General features: G+C 41.6%; 1 protein-coding gene across 1 annotated transcript; it reads right to left on the bottom strand.

Moving 5' to 3' along the window:
* Positions 1–2,954: 2,954 nt before the first annotated feature.
* On the bottom strand, positions 2,955–20,303 carry LOC118793304 (coiled-coil domain-containing protein 149-like). Its single transcript, XM_036551426.1, has 13 exons — positions 20,115–20,303; positions 15,473–15,634; positions 15,005–15,043; positions 13,847–13,954; positions 13,429–13,545; positions 12,668–12,840; positions 11,762–11,834; positions 10,939–11,023; positions 10,224–10,368; positions 9,787–9,863; positions 8,902–8,934; positions 4,853–4,954; positions 2,955–3,997 (listed from the first exon to the last, which is right to left on the bottom strand). The coding sequence occupies exons 1-13, from the start codon at positions 20,163–20,165 to the stop codon at positions 3,429–3,431; spliced, it is 1,734 nt and encodes a 577-aa protein (XP_036407319.1). The 5' UTR covers positions 20,166–20,303; the 3' UTR covers positions 2,955–3,428.
* Positions 20,304–26,830: the final 6,527 nt, after the last annotated feature.

The following is a 26,830-nucleotide window of genomic DNA, read 5'->3' as shown; positions in this document are numbered from 1 at the left end:
CAGATTCTGAACCTCAGTTCAAAACACATACAAATCAAGAGGGATATAAAAAAAGACATAAATGTCCCAAACCTTTTGTTCTGCCTGTGGTTTGGCCAGCATTCACCCTTGCGGAAGCACAACTAGTATAATTACAGCCAATAAATAACTCCAAGATGTGCAACTCAGTGTCAACAGAAGAGTAGCATAGAGAGGAAAAGTTCTACAGGGGTACTTATACTGAATCACAAGGAATTGATTTATACAATAGCTGAAACAAGATCCCCTTCATGCAGCTGTACTAGATAAAATTTATCTGAGAGCAACTATTGATTACCAGTTAAAATCAGGAACAACAGTTTCATATTTTTCATATGCAGGTTTATTGCACAAATACTGTCATCTTCTCCCATTAAGGGAACCAACAAAACAAAACATATGCTTGATAATATGGCAATATATTTTCTGGTGCTTTCATACATTTTAATAATAATCATGATAACACAAAAATAATTCAGAACTATTGTATACATTCCCAAATATCTTGCATGTGACCTGTATATAATGTTTACTGGTGCTTTATCACTGTCTGAAAATGAGACATGAATCATCTGATTAGCACGAAAGGCGCATCCATGCTAGTGTGGGAAATACAATACATCTGCGCGTCTTGTTAATCGCTGCATGAGAAGACTGAAACAAGAAGTCAAATGCTCTACAAGACAGGGGCATTCCGCTTTACTGCGCATACAGTTATTTTCCAGTTTTGAATAATAGACCTGTCAAACACGGTAAAAAAAAAGTTACACTTTTGAAATTACAAAAGAAAGAGAGACCTTTGGGGGCTTTAGGACCTTCGATTTGTAGCATCTCCAACGAGCGGCTGGCTGCATTTGGACGGTGTAAATGAGCACAAGGATGAGGCACTTTCATGACCAACACTCACAAAACCACCATCAGGAGGTGCCTGAAAGTAATTAACCTGATGGCAAGATATGTGTTAAACTGCTGGCTTCAAGTGGCCCCATACCCCTTTGACAACAGGCAATAAAATGAATCAGCCACACACAGCAATGCCCTGTCACACCCATTACGGACAGCGCGGACTGGCGTGCCCCTGATGAATTGTGTCCTGGGCTGGTGTTGCGGCTGGCCATGCCACCTGCAGGCACCCTGCTGACTTGACCTCCCACTGTGACCCCAGGCTGCCACTCCTCTGGATTTTGATTAAAATCAGTAGATGAGAGATTTCCCCAGTGGCGGCCCCTAATTACACCCCCTTCCCCACACACACGCACGCACACACACACACACCCTCCCTACAGCTCCCTGGAGTCAGATGACAGTGTCTGTCACTCTGCAGAGAGGGCCCTGCTCCACTCATCCTCCCAGCACACCCTGGCTCACACACAACCAATCACCACATCACTGGACACTGGCACTGGGTTGAGGGTACAAAAAAAAAAAAAGACACTTCCTCAGACCGGCTTCGGCAAGGACAACTAAACAGTGACCGTGGCCTCATTTTACCCGCCACTCGAGCGGAAGGCTCCGTATTGTCTTTTCACAGTTGCCTTTTCGCACAGGACCCCTGAAGGACCAACTATAGCTGTGAGCAGAGCCCAGCAGTCTGCCTGACAGCCAGACCCTCATAAACAAGCTGGCCATGAACTGCTGAGGAGCACTGCAACAATTACACCTGCATGTTAAAAGATGTAACAAATAACAACTTCCTAAATGCAACTTCCTAAATGCACCATTTGATCAATCATTGTTGATGAGATGCTATCTATGGCTCTCATATTTAATTGAATATCGCCTGTGCTTTTCAGACGCACAGCTCTCTGACTAATTGGGGAAGAAGCAAAAGATGCAGCAGGAAGATCTGCTTTCCTACTGTGCCAAATGACAGACTGCACCAGGCAATCTGCAAAAGAGAAGGGAATGAAAAGTGAATTGTCGACTTCAATCCATCTCGCACCCAGACAAAGCCTTGTTTTCACCCTCACGGCAAGAGCTGGAATTGTTCAACTTCTTCAATCCCAAGCTGCAATTCATTTTGTTGCCTTCTATAAAAAAAAAAAAAACACTCAAACTTTATTAGATTTATTTGGATAACATTCAGCACTACACTGTGGCTCTGAAGAAAAAACATTACTTCCCTCAACTGTTATTTCACAAAACGGAGACATACTATTGGACAGAGCAGCGCCGTTCAAAGGCATCTTATCGATGTGAGCGGGCACACCGCTTTAATGCGTCTCTTTGCCCACAGCCAGAGTTCTCTTCAGTTTCATTAGTGAAATCCGATCCATTTTATTAAGCCGTCACATTCCTCGACTGTCATGCCAACCTGCCAAATCAGCTGGCTGGCATCAGGGACCCGCGCATACTGAATCCTGTGAATGTTGGGGGGGTAAAAATAGAAAACAGCATTCTGCAAAATAAGCAGTTTATGAATTTTGGCGTGATGCTCCATTTGCTCAGAGAGGCCAGCAGCCGCAATGGGTTTGAGTCTTATACGGAAGGGGCGAGAGTGAGAACGCAAGCAGCTCTCTTTATTTTTGGTACAAAATGTTTGGTAGTAATTCATGGTCACAGAAAAAAAAAAATCACCCAGGCGGTCTCAATCATGTGGCCTCTCTGTAGCACCGATAACCTGGTAGGATGCAACAACGGTGTTGTGCAAGAACATCACAAGAGGTTATCATAACTCTGCAAACCCTGGGACTTTGACATGTTTGATGTTTTTTAACTTCACTCCTGTGTCTGTGCTGCAAACGCACTGCATTGATTTTGAGATTCTAAGCCAGATACAGCTGGACCAATAAAAATGAGTCGTGTTTTCAGCAAGATACAAAGCTACAGCTAAACCCCTTTCATCCCATGTGATTAATTTCTGCTTTGTTTCTGCTTGTGAACAAAAATCATATCCCTATATAATTAAAGATGATTATATATATATATAACCCTAAGATGTCTGGTCTGCATATTTGTCATAAATTGTGTATGAGTGTATTTGTTCATTGCAATTGTCTACTTTCAAAGGTTTGTCTGGATATCTCCTCCTGAAGTGTGGTGTGCAGGAAATCTCTTTGGAGTGCTTGTGGAGAAAGCATGCAACAGAAACCTAGCTGCTTGCAGAAAACCTCTCATACCTCATTCATCTGTCAATCTCTTCAAGGGCACGTGTGTTTCATAGACAGGTTTCTTCAGACATGGCACAAACGGAAGCGCTGCAGATCTTAGACCTGATCAGACAGGCCCTCTGTATGTCACGCAGAGTAAACGTTTCTAAAGAAAACACAGAAAAGCAAATGGGATGGGAACAAAGCAAACACCACAGATAAGGCAAGTTTCACAGCAGAAGCCCAAGGCAGCGTGGCGTGTCTCTCTCCCCGCGAACGCCTCTATGTCTTCATTAGCGGGGGGGGGGGTAGAAAAAAAGACTATGCAAGGCTTTCGCAGAAGTAGCTGTCATTCTGCTCTGTGGCACTGGCAGGGCCTGACTCCTCAGTGTAAGAGGAACTGCTGGCCTGGGAACAAAGTATAGATGTAAGGTTAAAGGCCTCTTTCCTGCCAGAGGCCTCTGGGAGCTCCTGCTCTGGTGTGTGGTTGGAAAGAAGCCCCTCCTCTGGGGCGGGGTCTGAAGGAGTGGGAGGAGCTTGTGCTTGTGAGTGTTCTAAGGGGCTGTCTATAGAGGGCTCGGCCTCAAGGGCAGGGGTAGCGGCCGCCTCCTTCTCCTGCTCCTCGGTCAGGGTCTCCAACTCGGCAGCAGCCTGCTCCTCTGTCAGCTTGACAATCTCCGCCCCCCGCTTATCTATCTCCTCCTCCTCCTGCTCCGTCGGCTCCACCCTGCCTCTGGCACCGCGCTCAGAGGTGTCCAAACAAACAGGTGCGCCCTCCTCACTGCTGCCATCTGGACCGGCTCGGGAACTGGGCCACACTTTTGGGTGACTGTCGTTGCCAGGTGTGCCTCGTTCCCATGTTGACGCTTCCTTACTTCCAGTCCTGTCATCTGATCAGATTGGAGACAAACAAGATTAATGGTCATGGTGTGAGCTCGGCGATCACGGAAACGCATCTCAATTTGCTAATGCGTTATTAAGCACAGAACATACTGTGAGGCAGGTCACCGCCTGACCAACTCCTTTGTCACACAGCAACTACATTTTGTAACGCAGCTGTTTTGAATAGGATATGACCAATGTATGACAATTTCATATCTCAAACAAAATGGTGATTTTCTGAATTAGTCATGGAACTTTGTTTAGCTGGATGAAAACAAAAACATGAATCATTTGCAAAACAAAAGAAGAGTATGTTCAAATCTCCACTGTAGGAATAAAGTAAGTTATACCCATTATTTGTAGGGAAAATAATGGGGCCTCTATGGTTAAATCCTAATAATAGAGCAACAGTATCATATAAACGGGGACAAAAGCATGACGGCCAGCCTTTTGATGGGAACAGCTTAGTCCTGCCACCTCTCTAAAACCTGCTCTCATTTCAGGGATTACTGACCCCTATTTGGGAACGTTCAGCCAAAAGGTTAAAGACTCCACGCAGGGGCGGAAAACTTCCCCCCCCACCCCCACCCCCGCCGAAAATCATTTTGCACGGCAGAGTCCATATTTATAGGCCTCCGTCAAAACACGGCCCACGTTTTGAATGTCAGTGGGCAGAATTTGCTAGCATTTTCAAAATGCCATGGCATTTGAGAGGAATGGGTACTTATCCATCAGCACCAATAAGGGCTTTGTGAAGGAGAGGCGGGAAGGGGAGCGTGCACTACTAATTACGGCACTTTTGTCGCTCGCCGAGGGCATCGTTAATGAACAGCGCAGCCAGTTACACACAATTACACACTCACCTTTGGGTGGCTGCACTCTCTGTTGCACTGGCTGCTGCGCGGGGCCCAGCAGATGAGACCGAGGCCACTGGCTCTCATTCAGGCTAATGGTGTCTCTTCCTCCTATTTGCCACAAGTCATAAAGCCCGCAGAAGCGGCGGTTACTTCTCACTTGCAGGACGGTTTACTCAACACATGTCACATGTCCGGCCCCCAACTCCTCCACCCACACCCACACACACACATACATGCATTCACGCACGCACAGACGCACGCACACACATACATACGCACACGTGCACACACACCACAAATGTTTCCTTAATAGAATATAAAACTAAGAGACAGAGTGCCAGCGTGGGGGCTGTCTCTGAAAGGTGCATGTGTAAGCAGGAAAGGACAGAGGCTTCACACATGAACAGTGCTGGATTCACAGGAAGTGGCTGCAGTTTCCTCTCATCAGTCTTCATTAGTGCTGCTTGCACGCATTGTGGACCGACGCCATATGCTATTCACAGGGGAACGTACACTATATACTGGAGACATCAAAAAAACGAGCATCGACACTGCTTACGCTTTAACACTGGATGGAGGAAAGAGGCTCCGAGGCCACTGACGTTTGAAAAACAAACATAAATGGATGACAGCGTAGGACGTTCTGTGTTTAAAAAGAGCTGCTGCCAAACCAGCCATGTCACAACCCGAATGGGACTCCGCTAGCATCCCAGCTGCTGTGTGATGAAAATGTACCATGCTTGCCTTGTGTCCAATACTATGCCCCTTGCACTGCTTTTGCAAGCACAACATGTTTGCTGTATGATACATAACAGTAATTGATTGGCTTCCCCCTTAACTGAGCTCTCATTTTCACTCCGTAGTGCATTTTCTCTTGCCATTTCCACTAGACGGGGGTCAAACACACAAAGCAAACCTTCATAGATCATATTTTCAGTTCCATCAGGGACGAGTCTCCTCTGATTGGTTCTTGGCGGCATCGTGTGCTCCCGATTATTTGGGAGACAGAGGGTAATGCCCTCCGCAGCAGACCAACAGGTTCAAATGGGTGGGGTGTGACTTTAAGGCTCACTTATCCACTCCTGCGTGCCTAAATGAGGGGGAGTTTCTGGGTGAACAGATCATTGGGCATGCGTCTCACTCACAAGAGGGCTTGTTCTAATCCAATCAGGCGTCAGACGGGGCTCTGGTTTCTCGCAAGTGAAATACAGAGCGGGTCTGATGATGGAAGGCACTGCAGCCACGATCCTGATGCATTAAAACCAGCATTATCTGCCAGCAGTGACTCAAATGATCTAAGGGCTACTGAGGGAAACGCTGACCCATTTGACTCCTCTAACAAGTGTATGAAGTAGAAAGTGAATGTCACTAAGGTACATGCAGAAAAACTGTAATCTCTGTACTCCACATATATTGGTTTGCCTGGATGGCTTGTCTTCAGTCAATATAAAGTGTTATCTTAGATTTTTCTGTGTAAAATGACTCATACTCTATAATTACACATATTCCAAGTGTTAGATGTTGGTTAAGAATGTGACTGGGATCCTAACAATGCTTGTGTATGAATGTTCCCTGCTTGGGTAAGAACTGAAGTTGTCATATGCCTTAATAGACAGAAGTTCCACAGAAGAGCTATTTGGCTGAATCGAAGAGTCAACAGGGCGAAGCAGGACAGCTTCGCCACTAAGACATTATTTAAAAAAAAAAAAAGAGGAAAGTAATTCCTCATCTCTCCACCTGCAGAGACAGAGGCCCTGATTCACTGGTGTCTACCTCACTGAGCCACACGCTAAAATGCCGCCGAACTTCACTGACTTCGGTGGATGACGAGACTGCTGATAACATGTTCTGCAGACTGCCAAAGGCAATTAAAAGTTCTGGTAATTATGTATGCTACACAAGCCCCGAGTTTCACAACGCCATGCTGTGCCTTGCTGAGTAAGGAGGGGGAACTAAGGAGTGGCTTTTAACTCCTGGCAGGCATCTGGTTCCCCCCCATTCGTCCTGCTCCTACATTTAAACAGACGCCCCACTGCCTGTCTTCTCCGAGTCACGGGTATGCAGAGTCACACAGGGAGCCACATATCCATACGCACTGGAAAGGTTATTTTGACAATGCAGCAGGTCTGTCAGTTGGAAATAGCGCTGCGAGCGCCTTCCGTCGTGACTGCCAGAGACGTCAACGCCGCTCCACGAGAGACACGACACCGGGGAAACAAGAGAGCAGGAACAAAGCCAGAGCTTAATAACCTCAATCGAGCAGCGGCACTGTGTCTACCTCACATGAGTGGTCTGGATAGACAAAGAGCGCACTGTGCTTCCAGTTTTCAGTTTAAATAGACCTTAGTTATACGATGCCCTTCAGGACGTTCCTGTCTGCCTGTCCTCGGTATGGTGAGTGGGCTCATTGTTGCTAGTGTGGGTGATATAGTCTGACAGCTTTTCAGATGGTATGTTTTTCGGCAGCTCCTTCAAGGGAAGGCCCTCTGGGGGGGGGGGGGGGGGGGGGGGGTTGTTTCGGACTCAAATTGAGTTTTCCCCCCCAGATGCTAACAATGTGCTTTTCCGTTTTAATGTTTGGACTCGAATCACATACCCGGCCTGCTTTTCTCCACCCATCTCTGTCCATCTTAGCCAGGCCACTCTTCTCCACTTTCACTTTCATGAACTGACTCATGAGCCACTTTCTGTCTCGTCTACAAATTCCCTAATAACAGCACATTCCCTAAATGTGTTTGTAATGTGGGCAATCATTTTCAGTAATGGATGCTTGTCAGTTTTATGGTGGGAGAATGACAGTCTTATGACAGGCAAGCTTCACAGCGCAGGATTTTTGAAGCCAGGGAGGAACTTAAAACAAAGTGCCACATCCCCCTCTACTGGATATTGTAAGTATTGCATTTATTTCAGAAGTCCTGCAGCACAAAATCAGCATAGAGGATGTCGTTGAAAAAACCGCAGCACTTCTGTGCACTGATGAAATGGCAAATGCTCACTGAACCTTAATTTCATTGGATATTTAACTTTCTAAATTTCCCCTTCAGATCACATACATGATAGTACAAGGCATTTGTGAAACTGCGGCTGCAACCAATTCAGCTCATAACCTCTTCACTGACATTTTGAACTCAAAATATTTGGTTAAAAATTGAAATGACACATGTCTTCATTATACATTATATATCCTGCATATCTTTACAGTCTTACTGGGAACAGTGGGTATTAACATCAAAGTGAATTGAAATAATAACACTGCATTCTCTTGGGGCAGATTAGCTGGGCATTGATCTGCCACTTCAGTTTATCATACTAATGCAATGCTGTTTTTGAAAATCAGAAGTTGTTTCAGGCTTTTAATGAAACTATTATGATTATTTCTACTTCTTTTTTTGTCAGTTTTGTCCTTAATTGGAATTTCAATTCAGTGGACAACCTGAGGATTGGGGAGTTTGTTCTTCCAATAAAATTGGATGACAGGGATTTAGTTTGTTGAGGAATGCAATTATTCCATGCTCTGAAACCTTTATTTTGAAATATTTCAACACCAAGTCCATCATTCATCCATATTTTCAGAAAGCAAATCTCCAAATACTCCAAAAAAATACTAATGTACACAGGACAGTCACTGATTACAAGGACCCTCTGATTCCTCTATTTAGATTTTTTCCCATAGTAATAAAATGAGCCAGTTTGAAAATTGATGTTGGTGTTCAAGCATGCAGGATTATAATTCTGAGAATGAAATCTGAGAATGGTACACACAAGCACCGAGTTGACTGGCAAGCTAAAACACTAAGAGGAAAAAAAGAAAACTCCTTTATTTTTCCTCTTCTTTTTGTCTTGTTTGATAAATCTACAAACAAGACAATACTACTGTAATATTCAAAGTGGAAGAAAAAAATGTACACTGTGCTGGTTCCTGACTGAGACACAGACGAACATGGGGAAAGGGATACACAGGGATAAGGTAGTGTCTGGCAGGCTACTCGTAATACTGTTGGCGCGACACGGGCAGTGCAGGCAATGGAACAAACACGAGGATAGCAGAAACATACTTCCTACTCCCAGTGAAACACTGTAGGTCAGGCCTTCAGGCAGCACAGAGGGAAGAGAGACATTCAGTTAACTCCTTTGTCCTTTTACTTTTACCTGCACGTCATTATTCTAAGCCAAAAGTTTAAAAGCAAAAAGTGATAACCTTAAAATAAAAGAACGGAAAAAATGTGCAAAACTACACATTCACGAAGTAGATTAGAGATGTATAAAGAAAAAAAAAATACTGGTGGTTCAGAGGATGTCTTGTGTGCTGGGAGTTTATATGACAGCGGCTCAAATGTCTGTGTTTTTAATAATAAAATGCATGATTTTGATAGTCTGAGTCAGCAGGCAGGGTTTGTGAACATCAAATGTGCAAGGCAATGCAAGGGAAATTCAGCAAGGCCCTCCCCATTGCACCAATATTGTTGGCATATGCAACTGTACAACAAATACTGAATGAGGTACCACTGCACTGATGCAATGCATGGCAGATCCCTGTACTGCTGCTTGAAATAAACAGGTTCAACTGCTTTTGTTTAATAAAGAATGCTCCCTACATGCAACACTGTTAGTGAGATCTGTGACACAGACGTTGTGTAACGCGCTTTCTGTTGAACAGAGAATAGGTTTCAGTGGTTTAGAGTAGAGAAATGGCATTCTCGATTCCACGGTGTTAGAAGACAAAGGTGACACGTGCTTTGGGCCCTGCAGAACTAAAACAAGCACCCTCCATCATGCAGATACAAACACGACGCCCAGTGTGGAAGACGACGCTTGTCAGGAAGCCAGCGCCTGGGCTCCATCCAGGACCACATGAATATAATCATGCAGATGGGGCACAAGCATAACATGCATGACTGTGTTAGTGAAAACAGGCCAGAGATGCACAATGTAATACCAACCGGGAAGACACCACAGGCCAGACACTTCCAGGGTTTTCAGCTTTTTCTCCAGCTCGGCAACTCTGTTTCCCAGAATCCTATGGGACAGTGACAGAGTTCAGTCAGAGGTCCTCATTGACCAGCTGTGAGTGAGGTGGCATTCACCTCACTTGGACATTCAATGAGAAAACCTGGTAAACTCCTTACATTATATGCCTATCAACATATAATAAGCAATTTAAGTTTACAAGAGATTTGAGGCAAAAAAACAGGCAACGGAATCATGCAGGCCAAAAAAGGAAAGAGAAAAAATAAGAATAAAGGTTAGAACACACATGCTAAAAAGAGAAAACAATGACGAAAAGGGGACAAAGAAAGTAAAAGAAAAAGAGTAATACCAGAAAGAACAAAAAAAAGAAAGAGAGAAGGAAAATAAAAGGAAGAAGACAGAGCCATACTTGTTTGTCTGGCGCTGGTGCTGTATGACAATGTTCTTTTCATGGATGGTCTCGAGCAGGGAGGTGGCCAGGGACTTGAGGTCGGAGATAGATTGAGGTGTGGCGGGCAGACCGCAGCCATTGTCTTCGGACAGCAGCTCATGCACTGCGGAGATCTCCAAACAATGAGCACACCGCACACGCCTCCGCACAAAGTTAAACTCACAGCACAGCCACCCGGGCCCATCTAGACAGTTTTCCATTAGCAGACAATGACAGCTACAGCTGACAGTCCAAACGCAGCCTTTGTTTGCCCGGATTCATCCAGCGAGGACAGAATGATTGAATGGCTGCAGAGCTTTGAAACCTTGGCAAGTTAGCGCTTAGCAAACTATTTCAAAGCAGAGTTTTAAGCATCAAATCTGGAGTGACCAGTTGTGGCCTCAGTGTCCAGCTCTAAGGTTCTTAAGTCACCTCTGCGGGACCCAATCATCATTTCATTTCCTCACAGAGCTCACAATCTGCTTATTCAGGGCCGCAGGTAATATTAGCCAATTATAATTTCATTCAACAATGATAAAAGTCCTACATACATACAGAAAGTTTCAGGGCTGTATTTGGGATGAAATAGAGACGAGAGATTTCAGTTCAGTGTGGTTTTAAAGAAAGCCTGTGGGCAGACGGCTCCTGCGAGATCCCCCTTCCCTCAGGGTGCTGCGGGGGGAGTGAGACGTACCTTGCTTGGCGGAGAGGACTCCCGTGAGGCCCCCGCTCTTGGATTTACCGCACGTTTTAGAGTTCTTCCTCCGCTCCAGAGCGTTCTACAAATCAACACACACTGACATTGATGAACGCTCCAGACACACACAGACACACAGATATCCAGACACACACACACACACAATCAGATATCCAGACACACACACACACACACACACACACACACACACACACACACACACACACACACACACGATTCAGGTTTAAGACACACAGCACCAATAATGGAGACCTGAAACCATGGGACTTTACACACCTTCACCAGAAATGTTGATAGTACTTTTATTAAAGTATTTTTAGTGTTAGTATTTTTCACTTTGAAATAACTCTGTACTGTATTAATCAGCAGAGCATTCACTGAGGTGTAAAGTGCATAATGAGTATACTTTTTATGAAACACAGGGCAAAATATATAAAAAATATATAGTTAATATATATTAATATATAATATATAGTATATAATATAGCAAATATATAGGTTTTCATGTCCTCTATTGCTACTACAATATGCTTTGTCATCATTGTCTTACATCATGTTGAACAGCTCATTGTCCCTAAATGGGAAATACTCACAGTAGTGTAGAACACTTGTATGTTCTCATCAGTAAAAGCCTACACTAACTTCACCATAGTTTATCATTTAAAACTATGTAACCGGAAATGTTAGATTGGACATTATCATAGGTGGACATGCAAGATACCTAATGCAAATGAAACAGACACCTCTATAATATCAATTGTCACCTGCAGAAAGTTAATTAAACTTTCACACCATTTACCTTGTACTTCATTATGTTCATTTTGAGCAGGTTGACTTCTTCTTGGAGTTGCTTAAATCGCTCCTGTAAGTACCTGAGAAGAAAGGGTTCTTCAGTAAAGCTGCACCAGGTTTAACTTTCAAACTGCACAAACAGCTATAAACTGACATTTAAACTGATATTAGGTGAATCTCATCAGTTTCTAATCGGAATAGGTCTCAGGCTGTTCTAAGAACTTGTCTAATAACTTAATCTGTAGGAATGCAGCAACCCCAGAACAGTTTTGTACACATGGTCCAAAACAGGACCCAGTCATAAGCAGTTCAGAGTGGAACCAATCGATGTGAAAATAATTCCTATAATTCCTGTCATTTATTTAAGAGACGTGGTCATGTGAAATGGTGCCAGCATAGAGGTTTAAAATGCAGTCCTCCTGACCGCCTCCTACGTCTGCCTGAGTATTTCAATCTCCTTTAAGCTCTACTGCTGATTTCAGTGATTGGAAAGGCAGAGCAAAGTAAAGCCACAATTGCCATGGAGACACAGAAAACAGCCCCGAGCTGAATTCCCATTTCATTTGGTGTTTGTTTCAAAAGATATAAGGAAAATGATTTCATAAATACCAGGTAATAGAGTTACTGTTTAAAAACATATCAAATGTGTAAACGCAAGACAATCCACTGCCAATAGCTCTCACTTAAAGAGTCTTGAATTATTAAAGTTCACAATGTGAATGTGTGACTCAGTTTTCTTCGCTCATCACACTACATTCCAGCCAAAATCGAGTCAGATTTGAAAAGTTTTGTACTAAGTGCAGAAAAATTTAAATGAAAACATGCTGCACTCTATCACATAAGGCAACATCTCCCACAATCCCCCTGTGACCTTCCTCAAATGGCCCCGCCCCTCAGACACACACACACACACCGGTTCTCCATGCAGAGCGCGTCCACGTCGATGATGCGGTTCTCGTGGCCTCCGAGGATGTGGTTGAGCTCCAGGTTGAGCCTGTTGGCCTTCTCCTGGAACACGGCCCGCTCCGCCTTCACATCCTGCAGCTCGTCGGCTGAGGCCTTCAGGCTGTGCTCCAGCTCCTCATTCTGCACATAAAGAGAAGCCCAGACATACATTACCCATTAGACACAGACTACGTCAAAGGATCCTACAGTAATTAGTTTCAACGGGAACCAATAAGGCAACTGAAAATCAGATCAGCAGATATTCTATTAGGAAAGGATTTACGAAATGGAAACAAGTAGCCCTTACACAACCAATTAGTCAGAAATGCACAACCAGAAAGACATTGCATTTACAGATCAAAATTAAGCGTGCCTGACAGGATTTCCAAAACATTATCATATAAACAGGGTTGAGTGTTAAGTGTTGATACTCTAAAAGACAGGGTGGACATGATTTGACAAAGCAAATGCAAGAAATACTTGACTCATATTGCATACTCTTTGTCCTAATCAATGCTTTTAGCATCCAATGCACACTGAGATGAGGGACAAAATTCCTTTCCAAAGGAACCAACCAATACATGTGATTACAACATTATTCAAGGGTGTTTACTTCTTTTATCTAGAAAAAGTTTTGAGTCATTTACAATGCTCCATCATAGAGGACAGAGCTTTTCCTGACAAAGTGTGCACTTAGAGGCTGGGATGAGCCGGCCGCCTGCTTCTCACCAGCACGCGCGCCCTCTCCAGCTGCTGCACCAGGTCCTCACGCTCGTGGGCAGGGAAGTGACGCGCCCCAACCTCTTCATCCCCCAGCCTCTGTCTGGCAATAGTCATCCTCAGGAGCTGGGGTGGCGGAGGGGAAACAGAAGGGGGGGGGTCATGAACTCCCATAAACCTTTCCGGCTGAGGTCCCCCTGGTGACACCGAGAGTCTACTGGTTAAAGAGTTCATCACTGCGCTACGTTACCAGGGGCTTTATGCATCTGCTCACTGGACTTAGCGGATTAGTCACACACCGAGACTTTCTCCTCAAAGGGTGTGTTTGTGCAGTCTGCGTCCCCACAGCTGCGTCCACAGTCGCTGTGTGTGATTCACGAGGTGGAGTGTGTGTGCACGGAGGAGGGTGCGAAGATGGATGCCGTACCTTGTTATCCCCCTGGGACTCCGCCAGCCGCTGATTCAGTTCCTTCATCTCGTCGGCGAGCTGTTTACTCCTCTCTCGGGAGTCTCTCAACAGCTGGGCCAGGTTCACCTGGGCAGGGAGAGGCGGGGGGGTGGGGGATGGGGGTGGAAAGAGGGAGAGTTACGGAGACAGGACAGAGGATAAGACACAGGCGGAGTACACTGGGCAGCCAGCGGAGCTCCACAGACAGGAATTACCGCACAGCAGAGCACCTCGCCAAACCTCAGCCCAGATGTTACTGCGCCTGCCGTGAAATAATCCCCCCTTCTGAGTGCAAGGACTTTTTCTGTAATGTTCCACCACTGTCTCCTAAATCTTTTTGTGCATTACTATAACTCTGTGCGCTAAATTTGACAATAAAAGAGAAGTACTTCTCTAACAGTAAAAGGGAATATATTTATGAATAAGGTACAATGCAGTCATACAATTGAATATGCGTGGCCCTGGGTTAAATACGTCAATGTGCTGACCAAATATTGGCTCAGTTCCTTTCCACTTCTACGCTAACAAGATCACAGAAGTCACAAAGCTCTTGGGAAAGTATCTGGTTCAACTGCTATGATCTTGTATTTAGCAGATACCTTCAGCATTCTGACTTTGCTAGTCTAGTCTCATTAGCCACCATCCACATCTGTTCTAATTTCTCCAACAACCGGCTTACTGTGCCCTCTTGGATTTGTAAATGTATTAACGTTCATGTGGCCTGCTTGGATACACTATTTGTTTTCTTTTTGTAACAAGCAACACAGAATTGATATCCAATTTCTACACATTTCTAGGTGAATAACTCAGTTATTTCAGTTGATTTCAGTTATTTAACCTTCATCTACAGTATTTTAATATAGACCCTTTTCCTGTTTTCCCACAGCAAAATAAGCATGGCTGGTGGCACAGCATATCCACAGTCTCAAAGAAAGAATGCAAGGTCATCATAGATGTACAATCTCCACAAACAGCACACATCAGCCATAAAGTGCAGAGAACACTTCCATCATTGGTAAGGCCCTGTTAAAGCAGAAGCATATACAACGCTCTTTATTTTAACACTTAACCATAACTTCAAATCACCACAATAATACATCCAATGAAAGAGACAGGACTTCTTGTCTCTAGGCATACCTGATTTCGTTTTTCAGGAGGTAAACTGGGGTCCCCATCCTACAATAAATATGAACACATCTCCAGTCATTATTCATCTACATGCAGCTATGACAATGACAACATTACCATTTCCCTTCCTCTGTATAGGGTTCTGCAACATACTGCAAGTGACATTTCGCCATGGGTGACTTTCTTTTAAACTTACAAGGCTTACAACAAAGGCAGAAAACACACATAATTTCCCCCTAAAATAACATATCCATTCATTTATCCAATGTAACAGCTAACATCTAAAGACCAATCACCTCCTTGTCTCATTTAATTTACTCAAAATTTAGGATTACAACAAACAAGAAAGTTGCTCGTTATTCTATCCACTTTAAAAAAAAACACAACAGTAACACCAATGTGTCCAGTCAGTATGAACAATTACCCCTGCCCAGCTAATACATTTCTCATTCAGAGTGAACTCGGGCGTGGCCTTACTATGAGCTCTCTGTACTTCTTCTTCAAGCCCTGGTGCCGTTCCCGCAGCTGATTGGCCATCAGCTTGTACTGGTCCCGCTCCTGCTGGCAGCTGTCCAGCTCCTTGGACAGAATGAGCAGGGCCTCCTTCTTGCTCTCCAGCTTGCGCTTGCACACCAGGAACTGAGGAGAGAGGAACGGAGGCAGATCCTTACACCTTCTTAAGCCGCTAAAAGGATGCGGCACATGCAGCACCAGGCACGTGGAACAAGAGGTCAAATTCTTGATCTTACCCCAGTGGCTGGGATTGGTTTTATGTTCCATTATTTACCATGGTAAATAGGTACTGGTTGCCAAAGCTCCTGGCATTGCGTTCTGTGTCTTTCTCTAGTGCTCTAAAATCTACACATCAATCTTTTTACTGCAAGTACTGAGACTTCTCCTTTATATAAGGGGGCAATGAGCACATGGCTGGAACTATCACTGAGGACAACAAGGTCATTACTGTGTGTGGATATATGTCATAATTCTGTCCATTTGCCTCCAATAAGATTAATCAGGGGATTGGACATGCCTGCTCAAAGAAACATGTATCATAGTGGTGGTCAGAATATGTCTCTGATTATCTGAGGAGAATGGCAATAGGTATAATTTTTTTCCATTTAATGTTAGAAAACAAACATATCCAGTTTGATAATGATGTAAAATGCTCGATATTACGCATTTAGCTCAATGCCATGTCTATAAATTAGCAAGTTAGGCAACGAACAATGTCAGTGCCATTACATTAACACAAGTCTCACTATGTATGCTTGTGATTTAATTTGTTTTGTGCCAAGACCTTATGACAGGGTCTCTAGAGAGAACAATTTTCTTACACGAATGTATGATGACTATTACTGGGTTAGACCATTACTGACGTATAGTACTTCTATCCCTGTGCCACTGGAGAGCTGTACTACTGTAGCTTGCACACCAGCTCACGATCTAGCCAGTTAAACATCTTGGGTATTGACACAATCATATTCTACGTACATATTAAAGCCATATTTCTCCCTTTCTTTGCTACACAGAATAAAGAACAAATGCTTCATAAACTTATTTTTGTCTTTGATTTAGGCTTCTGTTTTTTGGATCTGATGCCCTAAAGGCAGCACTGAGCCCAAGCCAGAAACATCACGACCAACAATAACATAATAACTGATTATAGCACAGCCGTGTTCATATCTATGCCTCACAAAAAAAATTAAAACTGAAGCATTTAGAACAAATTAGTGAAAAAATTTCTGACCAGATAAAGTGTTGAAAAGATACGCATTACTCATATTAAGATATTTCTTCACATCCATGAAATTCTCCATTGTCCAGCTAAACTGTACATAAATTACAATGTGCCATTACAGATATAAAATTAACCTTGCAAGCTATTTTGTAATGAATGTTTTGGTAAACAGGCTTATGTCTATTTTAAGGGAAATGTATCCACACAGCCACTTGTACAAAAAAAGACATGCTAAAAATGTTCCTTGGATTATTGTGATGTGTGAGCATGTTTATCCAAATGTGGCTGCACCAGTGGAAATTGTGTTTTCTCCAAAGAGGTGTACAGGAGAGCCATAAATGTGTCAGACAGCTGTCAGGTTGAAAAATGACAGCAAATATGAATAACCTGCTGTTCTGGCACACATATAGTATTGGATGGTAAACATAGTATTACTCACACCTTCAGACACCAGGACAGCTATAATGAGCACATTTAGAACTTTGGGAGCTCAAGTGCTTGTTGACACATGGATCACAGATGCAACAATACTCTGATAAACATTTACATCACACTAAATGCAAATTTCAGACAATACCGAAAATATATCTGAAGTATCAAATTCAACCAATATTCATATCCAATTGATAAATATCAGTATCCCATTCCTTCTTCACCAAGCACATAGACCCTTACTCGACATATGCTGGTACACCATTTCATACATACAATACGTCTGGTCAGAGAGAGACTACAACCAATTGAAAATTTCAGGGTGTTGCAGACACTTGAGGTAGCACAGCTATATAATAGTTGCGTGAGTCAGGACAAGTTACAACATAGAGCATGCAAGGTTTTTCTCATGAAATGCATTTACTGCCTGTAACAAGGCATTATACAAGGGTGTGACAGCTACTGCAGCATTTAATGCACCAGTGTGCTGTGGGGAAAACTAGGCAAAAAGCAGTTGCTAATAAAGTCAACAGTTGATTAAGAAGACAGGCATGGCAGTTGCCAGGACACTCGGCTCACTTTAAGTCGCAGGGGATAAACAGATTTCAGAGAAACTGTCTTGTACGATGCAGAACTAAGTGCATCTCCTTCCACGGCACAATAATGCAGATGCAGATCACGTCCAGCCGTTGTTTTATTGTGCCAAGATTCCCATGATCACTCCTCTGTGCAGCAATAAGATGCTTTAATGAGTGCATCTGGACTGGGTTTGGGTGTGTGGGTGCTGAGATACTGGTGGAGCCGCTTTTACACATTATATTTCATGCTGTGTTCGTTTTTTGGTTTGCCTTCGTTTGTCTGCTTTAGCTCTTTTGTTGTTCTTTTGGAAATAGGTATATTTGTTGTATAGTTGTTGGCATGTGAATGTCTCCTTAGGGATCAATGAAGGCTTATTCTACTCCATTATCATTACAGCTACCCAGAGAAAAGACAATGGTAGCTTGCAAACAAGCACATGAGCAAGACAGTTATGACTGGCCTTTAAACCGAAGGGTGCACTTGTCTAAATCAAACCTCAAAGATATGCATAGTAGCAAAATAACTCAGCATGCATGGACACCAAAGATGACATACAGCTCTATGTTGAAGCCCATTGTGTATTGTTCCTTTGTGAACTACACAGTTAATCTGTTTTATTCCCTGAACACCGAGCCCAGAGACAGAAAACATTCTGATATCTGGACCTCTGCTGTGAGTGACCAGTAAAGTGGCTCTGATAGTTTGTGGCTCATATACTGAAAAGAGAGTGATTCCATTCTCAGAACTATAAGCATGACACTTCCGAATGTTTGACGAATAAGTCATCAATAAGGTGCTCAAAGTAAGCCTGACAGCCACTCCCCCCACAGTGGACACTGTGCAAACACACACTGTTCTACACCTGCGGAAAAATAAACACAAAACCTGTTAAAAGAGGGGCGATAAGACTGGAGCTATTCTCCGCGCCAAAGGGAAATGTTCACCAGAACAGTGTAAAGACAACATACAAAGGGAGACATGTGAATTGTGCAAAGGAAATTAAATTAAAACTGATAACATGCGTAATCTCCTTTAAAAAGTTAATGCTGAAATGAATGTTCATTTCTGTTGCCAATCTTTACACAGTATACAGTAGAAAGGTTTCTAAGTCCGTTCAAAGTTCTAAGTCCGTCAGTTTCCATTCGCAGATTCTACATAATTAGCAGCTAATTTTGTACATATTCAGCTCTGATGCTTAATTAGATCATTAGAAGATGGAAGAAGAGATTGCAGGTTGTAACCTGCAATCAAGCAATTTTCTGATTCTAATCAGACATGTGGCCTGATACTGCTTATAATTTCATTTTCTTCTGACATCTGTTTTCTACGTGAATCCCATATCAACAAGCCAAAGGAGAACCTGCCTTCTGTTTTATAAAATTTGCATTTATGTTTGCAAGTCAGTCCTTACCAACTTAAAGTATATTACTAACATTATTAGTACAGCCATCTGTAAAGAACTAAACTGATCATTTTTCATAAGCTTTTTTGGTCAACACATCAATAAAAGAATACTTTTCAAACATGTCACCATTCTATTTTGGAAATATGTAACATTAAAGGAAACCTCAAGGTCCATTTCAGAAACTAAACTATAACTTCCTATAACATGGTATTACATGATGCATCAGGCTCTACGTCACACCAAACAACTAACACTTTTTAAAGATTGGTGGTTTTTTTACAAAAGAGTTAATACTACAACAGAATTTACTCTCCGTCAGATGTGGTGACTCGTTTTGCTAGTCATACGGTGATTTATCTGTGTAAAATGCAAATCACATAACTTTGCAAATTCATTCAAATTAAAACGTTAGAATTTCTCTGTGCACTTGCAATAAAATGAGTTTAATGCAAGATATGCTGTAACTGACTCGTGCATAAAACGGATCCAGAATTTTAATCCCTAAAATACTTAACCAAAGCGTTTTAACTAGCTGGTGTTGTCGATGTGGAAGGCGCACTGTAGGTGGCATCATGAAGCCAAATTTCTGGTGGGGGTATTGAATCTTTATTGCATGGCTGCTGCACCCGCTTGGTTGACGAAGAGCGCTCTCATTTGGCTGAGCACTAAGTGCCCTAAAGGACAGCAATCGGTATCTGCAATGATGAGTTGTGATGACCAAGCCAACATGCAACTTTCCAGCTACACCGGCTTGTATAGTCCCTCACTGGGCTGCAGATACGCATGTCGTTTACATGAAAAGATGTAGATGCGACGGGGGGCTTCATATAACTCTGGTGATAATTTTCTTTAGCAGATGGCAAAATCACCTTCTACGACTGCGTTTGATCTGGGACAGCAGTATCCTCTCGCAGAACGGGAATCACATCATTTGCGACTGTCAAAAGAGGCTGTATCGCACTCACCTCGCTCACCAAACCCTGCCAGTCATTTTCGTTCCGTCTGGAAGCAGTCATTTTTTCCTGGCTTTTTTCGATAATTCAGAATTCACGTTTGTCAATATCTGAGACTGTCGGGGTGAAAGCAGCCGTGCTATATTCACTGCCAGGTAAAACGGGGTTCTCCTATGCCAACTCCTCTTCGTGCGCCACTCACTTCTATCCGCTGTTTAACCTACGTCAGCTGTTGCAGAAGGGCGGGGCCAGGATATGGGGCTAGAGGGAACCGGATTTTAAACAAAACTTGAGGCTAAGCGTAAAATCCCTCCAGAATTCTTGTATGAGAGCAATTGTTAGGATAGGGTCACATGTGTATTAGTGTATATAATATATTTCCTGACCAAGATTATTTTTACCCAAAAATTGACTTGTTGCATTTACATGGCAAAATTACTCTATAATGTGTTGACATAAACACACATTGCAAAACACAACAGCTTAATTTCGATTTTTTTATTATTTTAATCGCTGTTTTTCTCTTTTGTCGTGCTGGGCACGGCAAGGTGAAATCGTTGTTTTGGTAACGAGGTGGTGCTTGCTTATGTTTGTCCAGAGATAAGTGTAGTTAAACAAAATAATAATAATTAGAAAGCGGTGTTTTAAAATTATCATTATGTATTCAAGGGAATGAGAATGTATCAGTTTTTACATCAAGAACGGGTTCATAGTGATTGCATATAGTGTCAAAATAGGTGGCAGTACTCTCTTTTCAACACTAGATGGTATAATTGAGCTCCATGCATTAATTATCGATCAGGGAGCCCCCTTGAGGTTAACCGCGGCCAAGGGCTTGCAGGCTTTCGGGATCACGCAATAATGCACTGTCCTATGTAATTAGGCATCAGAAATAAAAACAAAGAAGGTATTCTGGCATTTTGTATTAATGTATATACTAATAATTAAACACTGAACAATTACTGATTTAGTACAGTCATATTTGTTGAAAACTGAAAAAAATCTGTTTGTCATTAGCAAAATTGCAAGTAAGCATGGTGAACCTGAATATGTCAACATTGTCCTGAAATTACAACAGATAAAAGAACACACAAAACCTGAAGAAGTTTCTTTAATTGCCCAGTGAGTGGGTACTGTCTGTTACCCGCTGGAAAGCTGGTTTATCCAACTGACTGATCATCTTTATTTCACATGTATGGGGCGGGGGGGGGGGGGATCTGCAACAATGTCATCTTATGAACGGAGAATGTGTGGGCTGGATATGTCCCTCACCTTACGTTCAGAGCTGAGCTGAAGGCGTAAGACAGAGAATTCAAGTTGTAGACGGATGTTGTCTATGGCAAAATGGCTCCGTCTGGTGGAGAGCTGGGACATAGCAGGACAACGTAATCGAGCTGAAGCGGGGCACCTTCACACCTGCAATGCATCCAGGTCATTGCGCCTCTGTGGGGCGGAAGCACACCCCTTGTTGCATTATTATGTAACAAGGTTGCCAAAGAGATTGGCTGAACCGTCAAGCATCCACATACTGATTGCTGGAGTGTGGGATTAACCCCCCCCCCCCCCCTCCCATTTAACAAAATCAGCATTTGATATTGGGTATTTGTGTCTTCTTACTAACTAGTTTGTGGGAAAAACTCAAGTAACAGTTCTTTGTCCTATGTTCTTTGTACTGTTCATGGTTTGGCTGTAAATCAAAAAAAGTAAAAAATGTTATGGTCCATGGACAATGCCATCTTTGGTCTGATGCAGATTCTTGTATATGTTGTATACATTTCGATAATTTTTGCCCCTTCAAAATGTCAGACTACTTCAACTGTATTACATTGAAACCTTGAGGTAGTTATGTTCATTTATGAATAGTAAGTATCGCATGACACTACTCTAGAAATCTGCAGTTATGTTGTCACAAATTCATAGCATATGCTAAAAGTGCTATGTGTGTATTATCTTTCATTCTCAAGTGCCCCAAATACACCAGCTGTCTGTGCAAATATTCTAAATTTCAAAGTACGTCCATATTAGAAAAAGAACTCATGTAAACCTGTATCTGTCAGCCTGTGCAAAACATTTAGTAGAAAACATCGCAAAAGAGAATGTAGGAAGCAGTTGGAGGAGTGACTAGCTACAAGGGGAAAACTGTCTTGCATTTGAACAAAGTTGTAGTGTAGGTTTATGCATTCTTCGTTGTCTTCTTTCTATTGTAACTCCTTCCTTGGCTGCTTTGCATTGCTGTGATCTCACAAAACTAAATCATAAGTTAGAATTTGATCTTGTTCTGTGTAGTGTGTGACTCTCCTTCCACTTGAATGGCATGATCATTCTCTCAGTAATTATTCCACACTGCCTGTTAGGCTTAACCCAGAAGCAGGGGGTAGAAGACACTGAATTTCCTGTTAACTTTCAAGTCAAAAATCCATCTAAACTTGGGTTTTGGTAATCAGCTTTTTGTTTCTAGAAAACATTTCCAAGACTAGCTAATGTTAAAAACCATTGTGCTATGTTTACTGTTAGCTTATTTCGAGTCGAGAAGATAAGTAATGATAAAAAGTTTGCGGTTTCATCACCTTATTTTTTGTTATTATTATTCTGATTTACAATGAATCGATTGTTATATAAGCCTGGCTTCTTTTATATTCTCAAAATATAAAATTCATATTATTATTAATGCACAGTCTGCTCAAGCATCAGGGATACAACAAAAAGGGAAAAAGCCTGCATTAGAGACACAGGTGGTCATTACCATTCAAAGTTAAAGTCATTTCTGTAAGATAAAGCTGGTCACAGGTGCTTTGGTACATGCTAAGCATTGAATTCATCTCAATTGTTCTTTTGTTGAATCTTTAACACTTTATAACTCTTTATCATTTATGTTTTACAATAGTCCTCCCAAATACTATACAGTTTCAATTGAACTATTTATCATGCACGAGGAACAGGCTGGCCCCAGAACCAAGCCTTGACACTTTGATATATACTTTGGTAGTATTAGTATTAGTTCTAGTGAAGCTAAAATTCATTAGTTTCTGAACATTTGAGTAAATCAGATTTCCTGCCTGCTTCTGTCTTCCCGGATAAGGCAGTAACAAAAAAGCTTGGTATTATAAGGGCATAATTCAAAAATACTTAAGCCTTTAGGTTCTCAACCCTAAAAAACAATGCTAATCTAGTGTGATTGTGCATCAGAACCCCAAAGACAAAATTCTAGAAAGCTGTAAATCATAAGCAATTTATTTTGATTTTTCAAGAACATTTTTAATTATAAGGATAACATTCAATAAGCATAAAACCAAATTCCTATCATGATACAAAAACAATCTACATGTCATACAGCTTGCATATTTGTTTAAGTGGTACTATGAGATATAATACCAGAGTAACCCCATATGAGCAACAGTAGTAGTAGTTACAATACATATTTTTCCAAGATTTCAAGTTCAAAGTTTTAACAAACATGAATGCAGTGGGCATTCAGTCTTGAATTACATGCTCTCACAAGCTGCATTAGTATTTTTGGTTGTGTGCAAATGTTTGTATTGGCATTCCAAGTGGCATTACATACTGAAAACAGAGGTCATTATTTGCAATTTAGATCAATGTAAAAAAAGAAATCATTTGTAAATCATTTATTACATATGTGTATTCCACAAAGAAATGATCTCTTATGTATATGACTGTGACTTAACATATCTTGAAACAAAACACATACCTTGATCAACCTCAATTACCAATTTAGTTTTTACTGTTGTTGATGGTGGTGGGACATGCTACAATAATAATTAAAAAAAAAATTCATAATAAATTGAACAGATCCACAAAACTCAGAAAACTGTATGAATTAAAATTATGCTGAAACTGATGATTCTTTACAATAGGTCATTGTTTCTGATGGCTGATTTATCCGATATACAGATAAACCCAGCTAATATCACCTTGCTAATATCTTAACCCTCTCAATATCACTTTTTTCCAAAAACCATTTGCCACACGCCATAGGTGTATAGATTTAATATAACTAATTCAATCAATAACACCGTATATACATACAGAAACACTGTGAACAGCCAAGCAAAGCTATTTGGCCCAGAAAGGTCAACTCAAAGCCATCAATAATGTACACCCTTTTGAAGTAAGGTCAATTTTCAGCTAATGTTCACTCTGAGGCTTGGAAAAACATCTCATATAGCATCATCAGACTAAACTTCCATCAAACAATATGTTATTGCTAATGTTGTAGCTTGCTTAGACTAGCACTGTTCTGTTGGCTGCTCACTGGCTATGTTTCCATTAGTGGACCTGAAGTAGACAGACACTGTGAGCTTAAACATCATAAATTCTACATCTTGAGATAAAGAGTCAATAGCTGAATGTATATTTTCATGCCTAGCTGTTAGTTTTGAATTTAAAATGCTTAAATTCTACTAAAAATGTATGTTTGTCCAGCAGCATGTCTAGCAGCTTGTTTTTCTCATTACAGATAGCAGAGCCAAAACAGTGCCCCTATACTTTTGAAAAGCTGTTTTTTGTACCTTAGCAGTAAATTATACAGTAGCGTTGCATACATTGTTCATTGTTCTTGCTTGCTAGATTAAGAATAGTTCATTTCATTTTAAGAAACACTTTATAGCAGCTGACATGCTCTTAAAGTAGGCTATTACACTGTATTTTAATCATAAATAGTGACATTGTGGTGAAGCACACGTGAAAACACGTTAAAAACAAAGAACTTAATAAACAGCCATGTAACGCTACAACTGTTGCATAGTATGGCAATAAACATGTAGTCTATGCAATTTAATTGGTTTTCTTTATTTAAATATAAAACGACTGAACATTCATGGATAAATGACCATTCTAATTTATCGCAGACAATATTGAAACCCTGTTGAAATGACACCCTGCATAACATCACACATCTCCTCTGCATAGCAGAGGGGATACTAAGTGGGTTTCACTGTACATCAAACCAAACTGCAATGTGAAACAGTGTTTCCATGTTCCACAATGTTAGGTCTATGTGAACTATTACTGGACTCTTTGCCACAACAAAAACCTACTATTTAACTACTGAAGAGCAGTGTCTGAAAAATATGTGTGATTCCACATGTTTTGAAACAGATGCTAAAAGTGGGAGAACCCATTCTCTCTCCTATTGGCAGTGGAGAGTTATTTGATCCATGATAATATTAGAAGCTGGGAATGCAGGAGGCAGAAGAACAGGACAGCTGATACACAGAAAAGGGACATTTGGGGACTTTTACTGAAAACGGTACTGATGAACATAAGGTATATGCAGGTGTGGACTGAGCACCTCTATGCACTGTTCTTTACATATTACAACACTGAGTTACTGAAGTGTCTCTAGAAACCACTACCATTAAGGCTACCCAGGAGGTCCACACAAGCTGTTCTTAACTTAAACCAGACATAAGTTTAGCTATCAGCAAACACAATAATTTGTGGCTAAAGTCAAGAGCGATAAAGGTCCTAGCTACACAAGCTATACTACCTGTCTGTATTAAAGGGATGTGCATTGAGGATACCAGAATGGCCAAAATCCTGCATGTTTTGTGGTCTGAGATCTGACTAGCTACCACACTGCAGAGATCATAGTTCATCATGCTCAGACTGTACTGAATATGTGACACTGAAGGAGGGGTCACTCCACCACTTCATGTTCTCCCATGAAGTACATCTCCTACCCTTCAAACCTGTTCTTTATCACAGGAGAAACCAAATCTCTGAAGCACTTCACGAAAGAACCCCCCACCCATCCACCACACAATTTTATTGCTCTCAGCACCAGGTGACGTGTCCTTGTTCTGAAAGATATATTCATTTGCATTTGTACAGTATTTCTTAATTTGTCTGAATGGTAGTACAAAACTTGAAAAAGCAGTTTATAATTGAAGATGGAAAAACTGAACAGCGAGCTTGTGTAAAAAGGCAAGTGATGGTTTACTCCTAAAACAAATCAGATTGAGATGGGCCCACAATCAAACTAAACACTATGTGAAGCACAGGTGCTTTGTAGTTTAATTTTGAGCAATTAATTCAAGTGTAAGCAAGTATTGCATTTGTCTACCTTTTTCACATCTGCACCATAGTATGAGTAAGTAGACTTACAGACAATGGACAGTGAAAATAACATAAGTTGTAAAATAAAAAAAAAAAAACAGAAAACACACAATTTGCTCAAATATTCTAGTCAAGTTTAAGTTCAAGGTTAAAGGAAACCTGGCTCTTCAGACAAGACTTACTTACTGAACAGGCTGTTTGACATAGAAAGACTCCAAGAATGATCGTTGGGACACACCAGTAATGCAGCAAAAGGACATTTAACATTGAATAGAGAATAGGGCAGACAATGAAAACTACAATGTGTCTTCACCATTTGAGGGGAAAAAGGTGAAGTGCTGTGATCCATTTGTGGGGTCTAGTTTGGGAAGATTTGTGCTTATTAAGTTATGTCTCTATTTAAAGTGAAGCTCTTACCTCTCCAGACGGAGCATTAATGATGCCATTTGTGACCAAGAACACTGACAGTGGATATCACAGAGCATAAAACACACAGCCTTAAACACACAGATAAGGCAATTTATGTCACCATCGGAAATTTGGCAGCTAAAGTCATACAGATATAGGAAAGAAACTATTTTCCTTTGAATATCTATATTCTTTTTCTACAACACAATTGAAGTAGTTGCTGTTTATCATGACCTGTGCAT

The sequence above is a fragment of the Megalops cyprinoides genome, chromosome 18 (genome assembly GCF_013368585.1).
Source record: "Megalops cyprinoides isolate fMegCyp1 chromosome 18, fMegCyp1.pri, whole genome shotgun sequence".
In the NCBI taxonomy this organism is placed as follows: domain Eukaryota; kingdom Metazoa; phylum Chordata; class Actinopteri; order Elopiformes; family Megalopidae; genus Megalops; species Megalops cyprinoides.
This window is presented reverse-complemented; position numbering and strand designations above follow the sequence as displayed.

Coding starts and splice junctions, on each gene's coding strand:
- LOC118793304 (XM_036551426.1), bottom strand. CDS start 20,165: ATGACTGCTTCCAGACGGAACGAAAATGACTGGCAGGGTTTGGTGAGC. Junction 13,546..13,846: donor AGTCCCAGGGGGATAACAAG/GTACGGCATCCA, acceptor CCGCCACCCCAG/CTCCTGAGGATGACTATTGC. Junction 12,841..13,428: donor TGGAGAGGGCGCGCGTGCTG/GTGAGAAGCAGG, acceptor CTTTATGTGCAG/AATGAGGAGCTGGAGCACAG.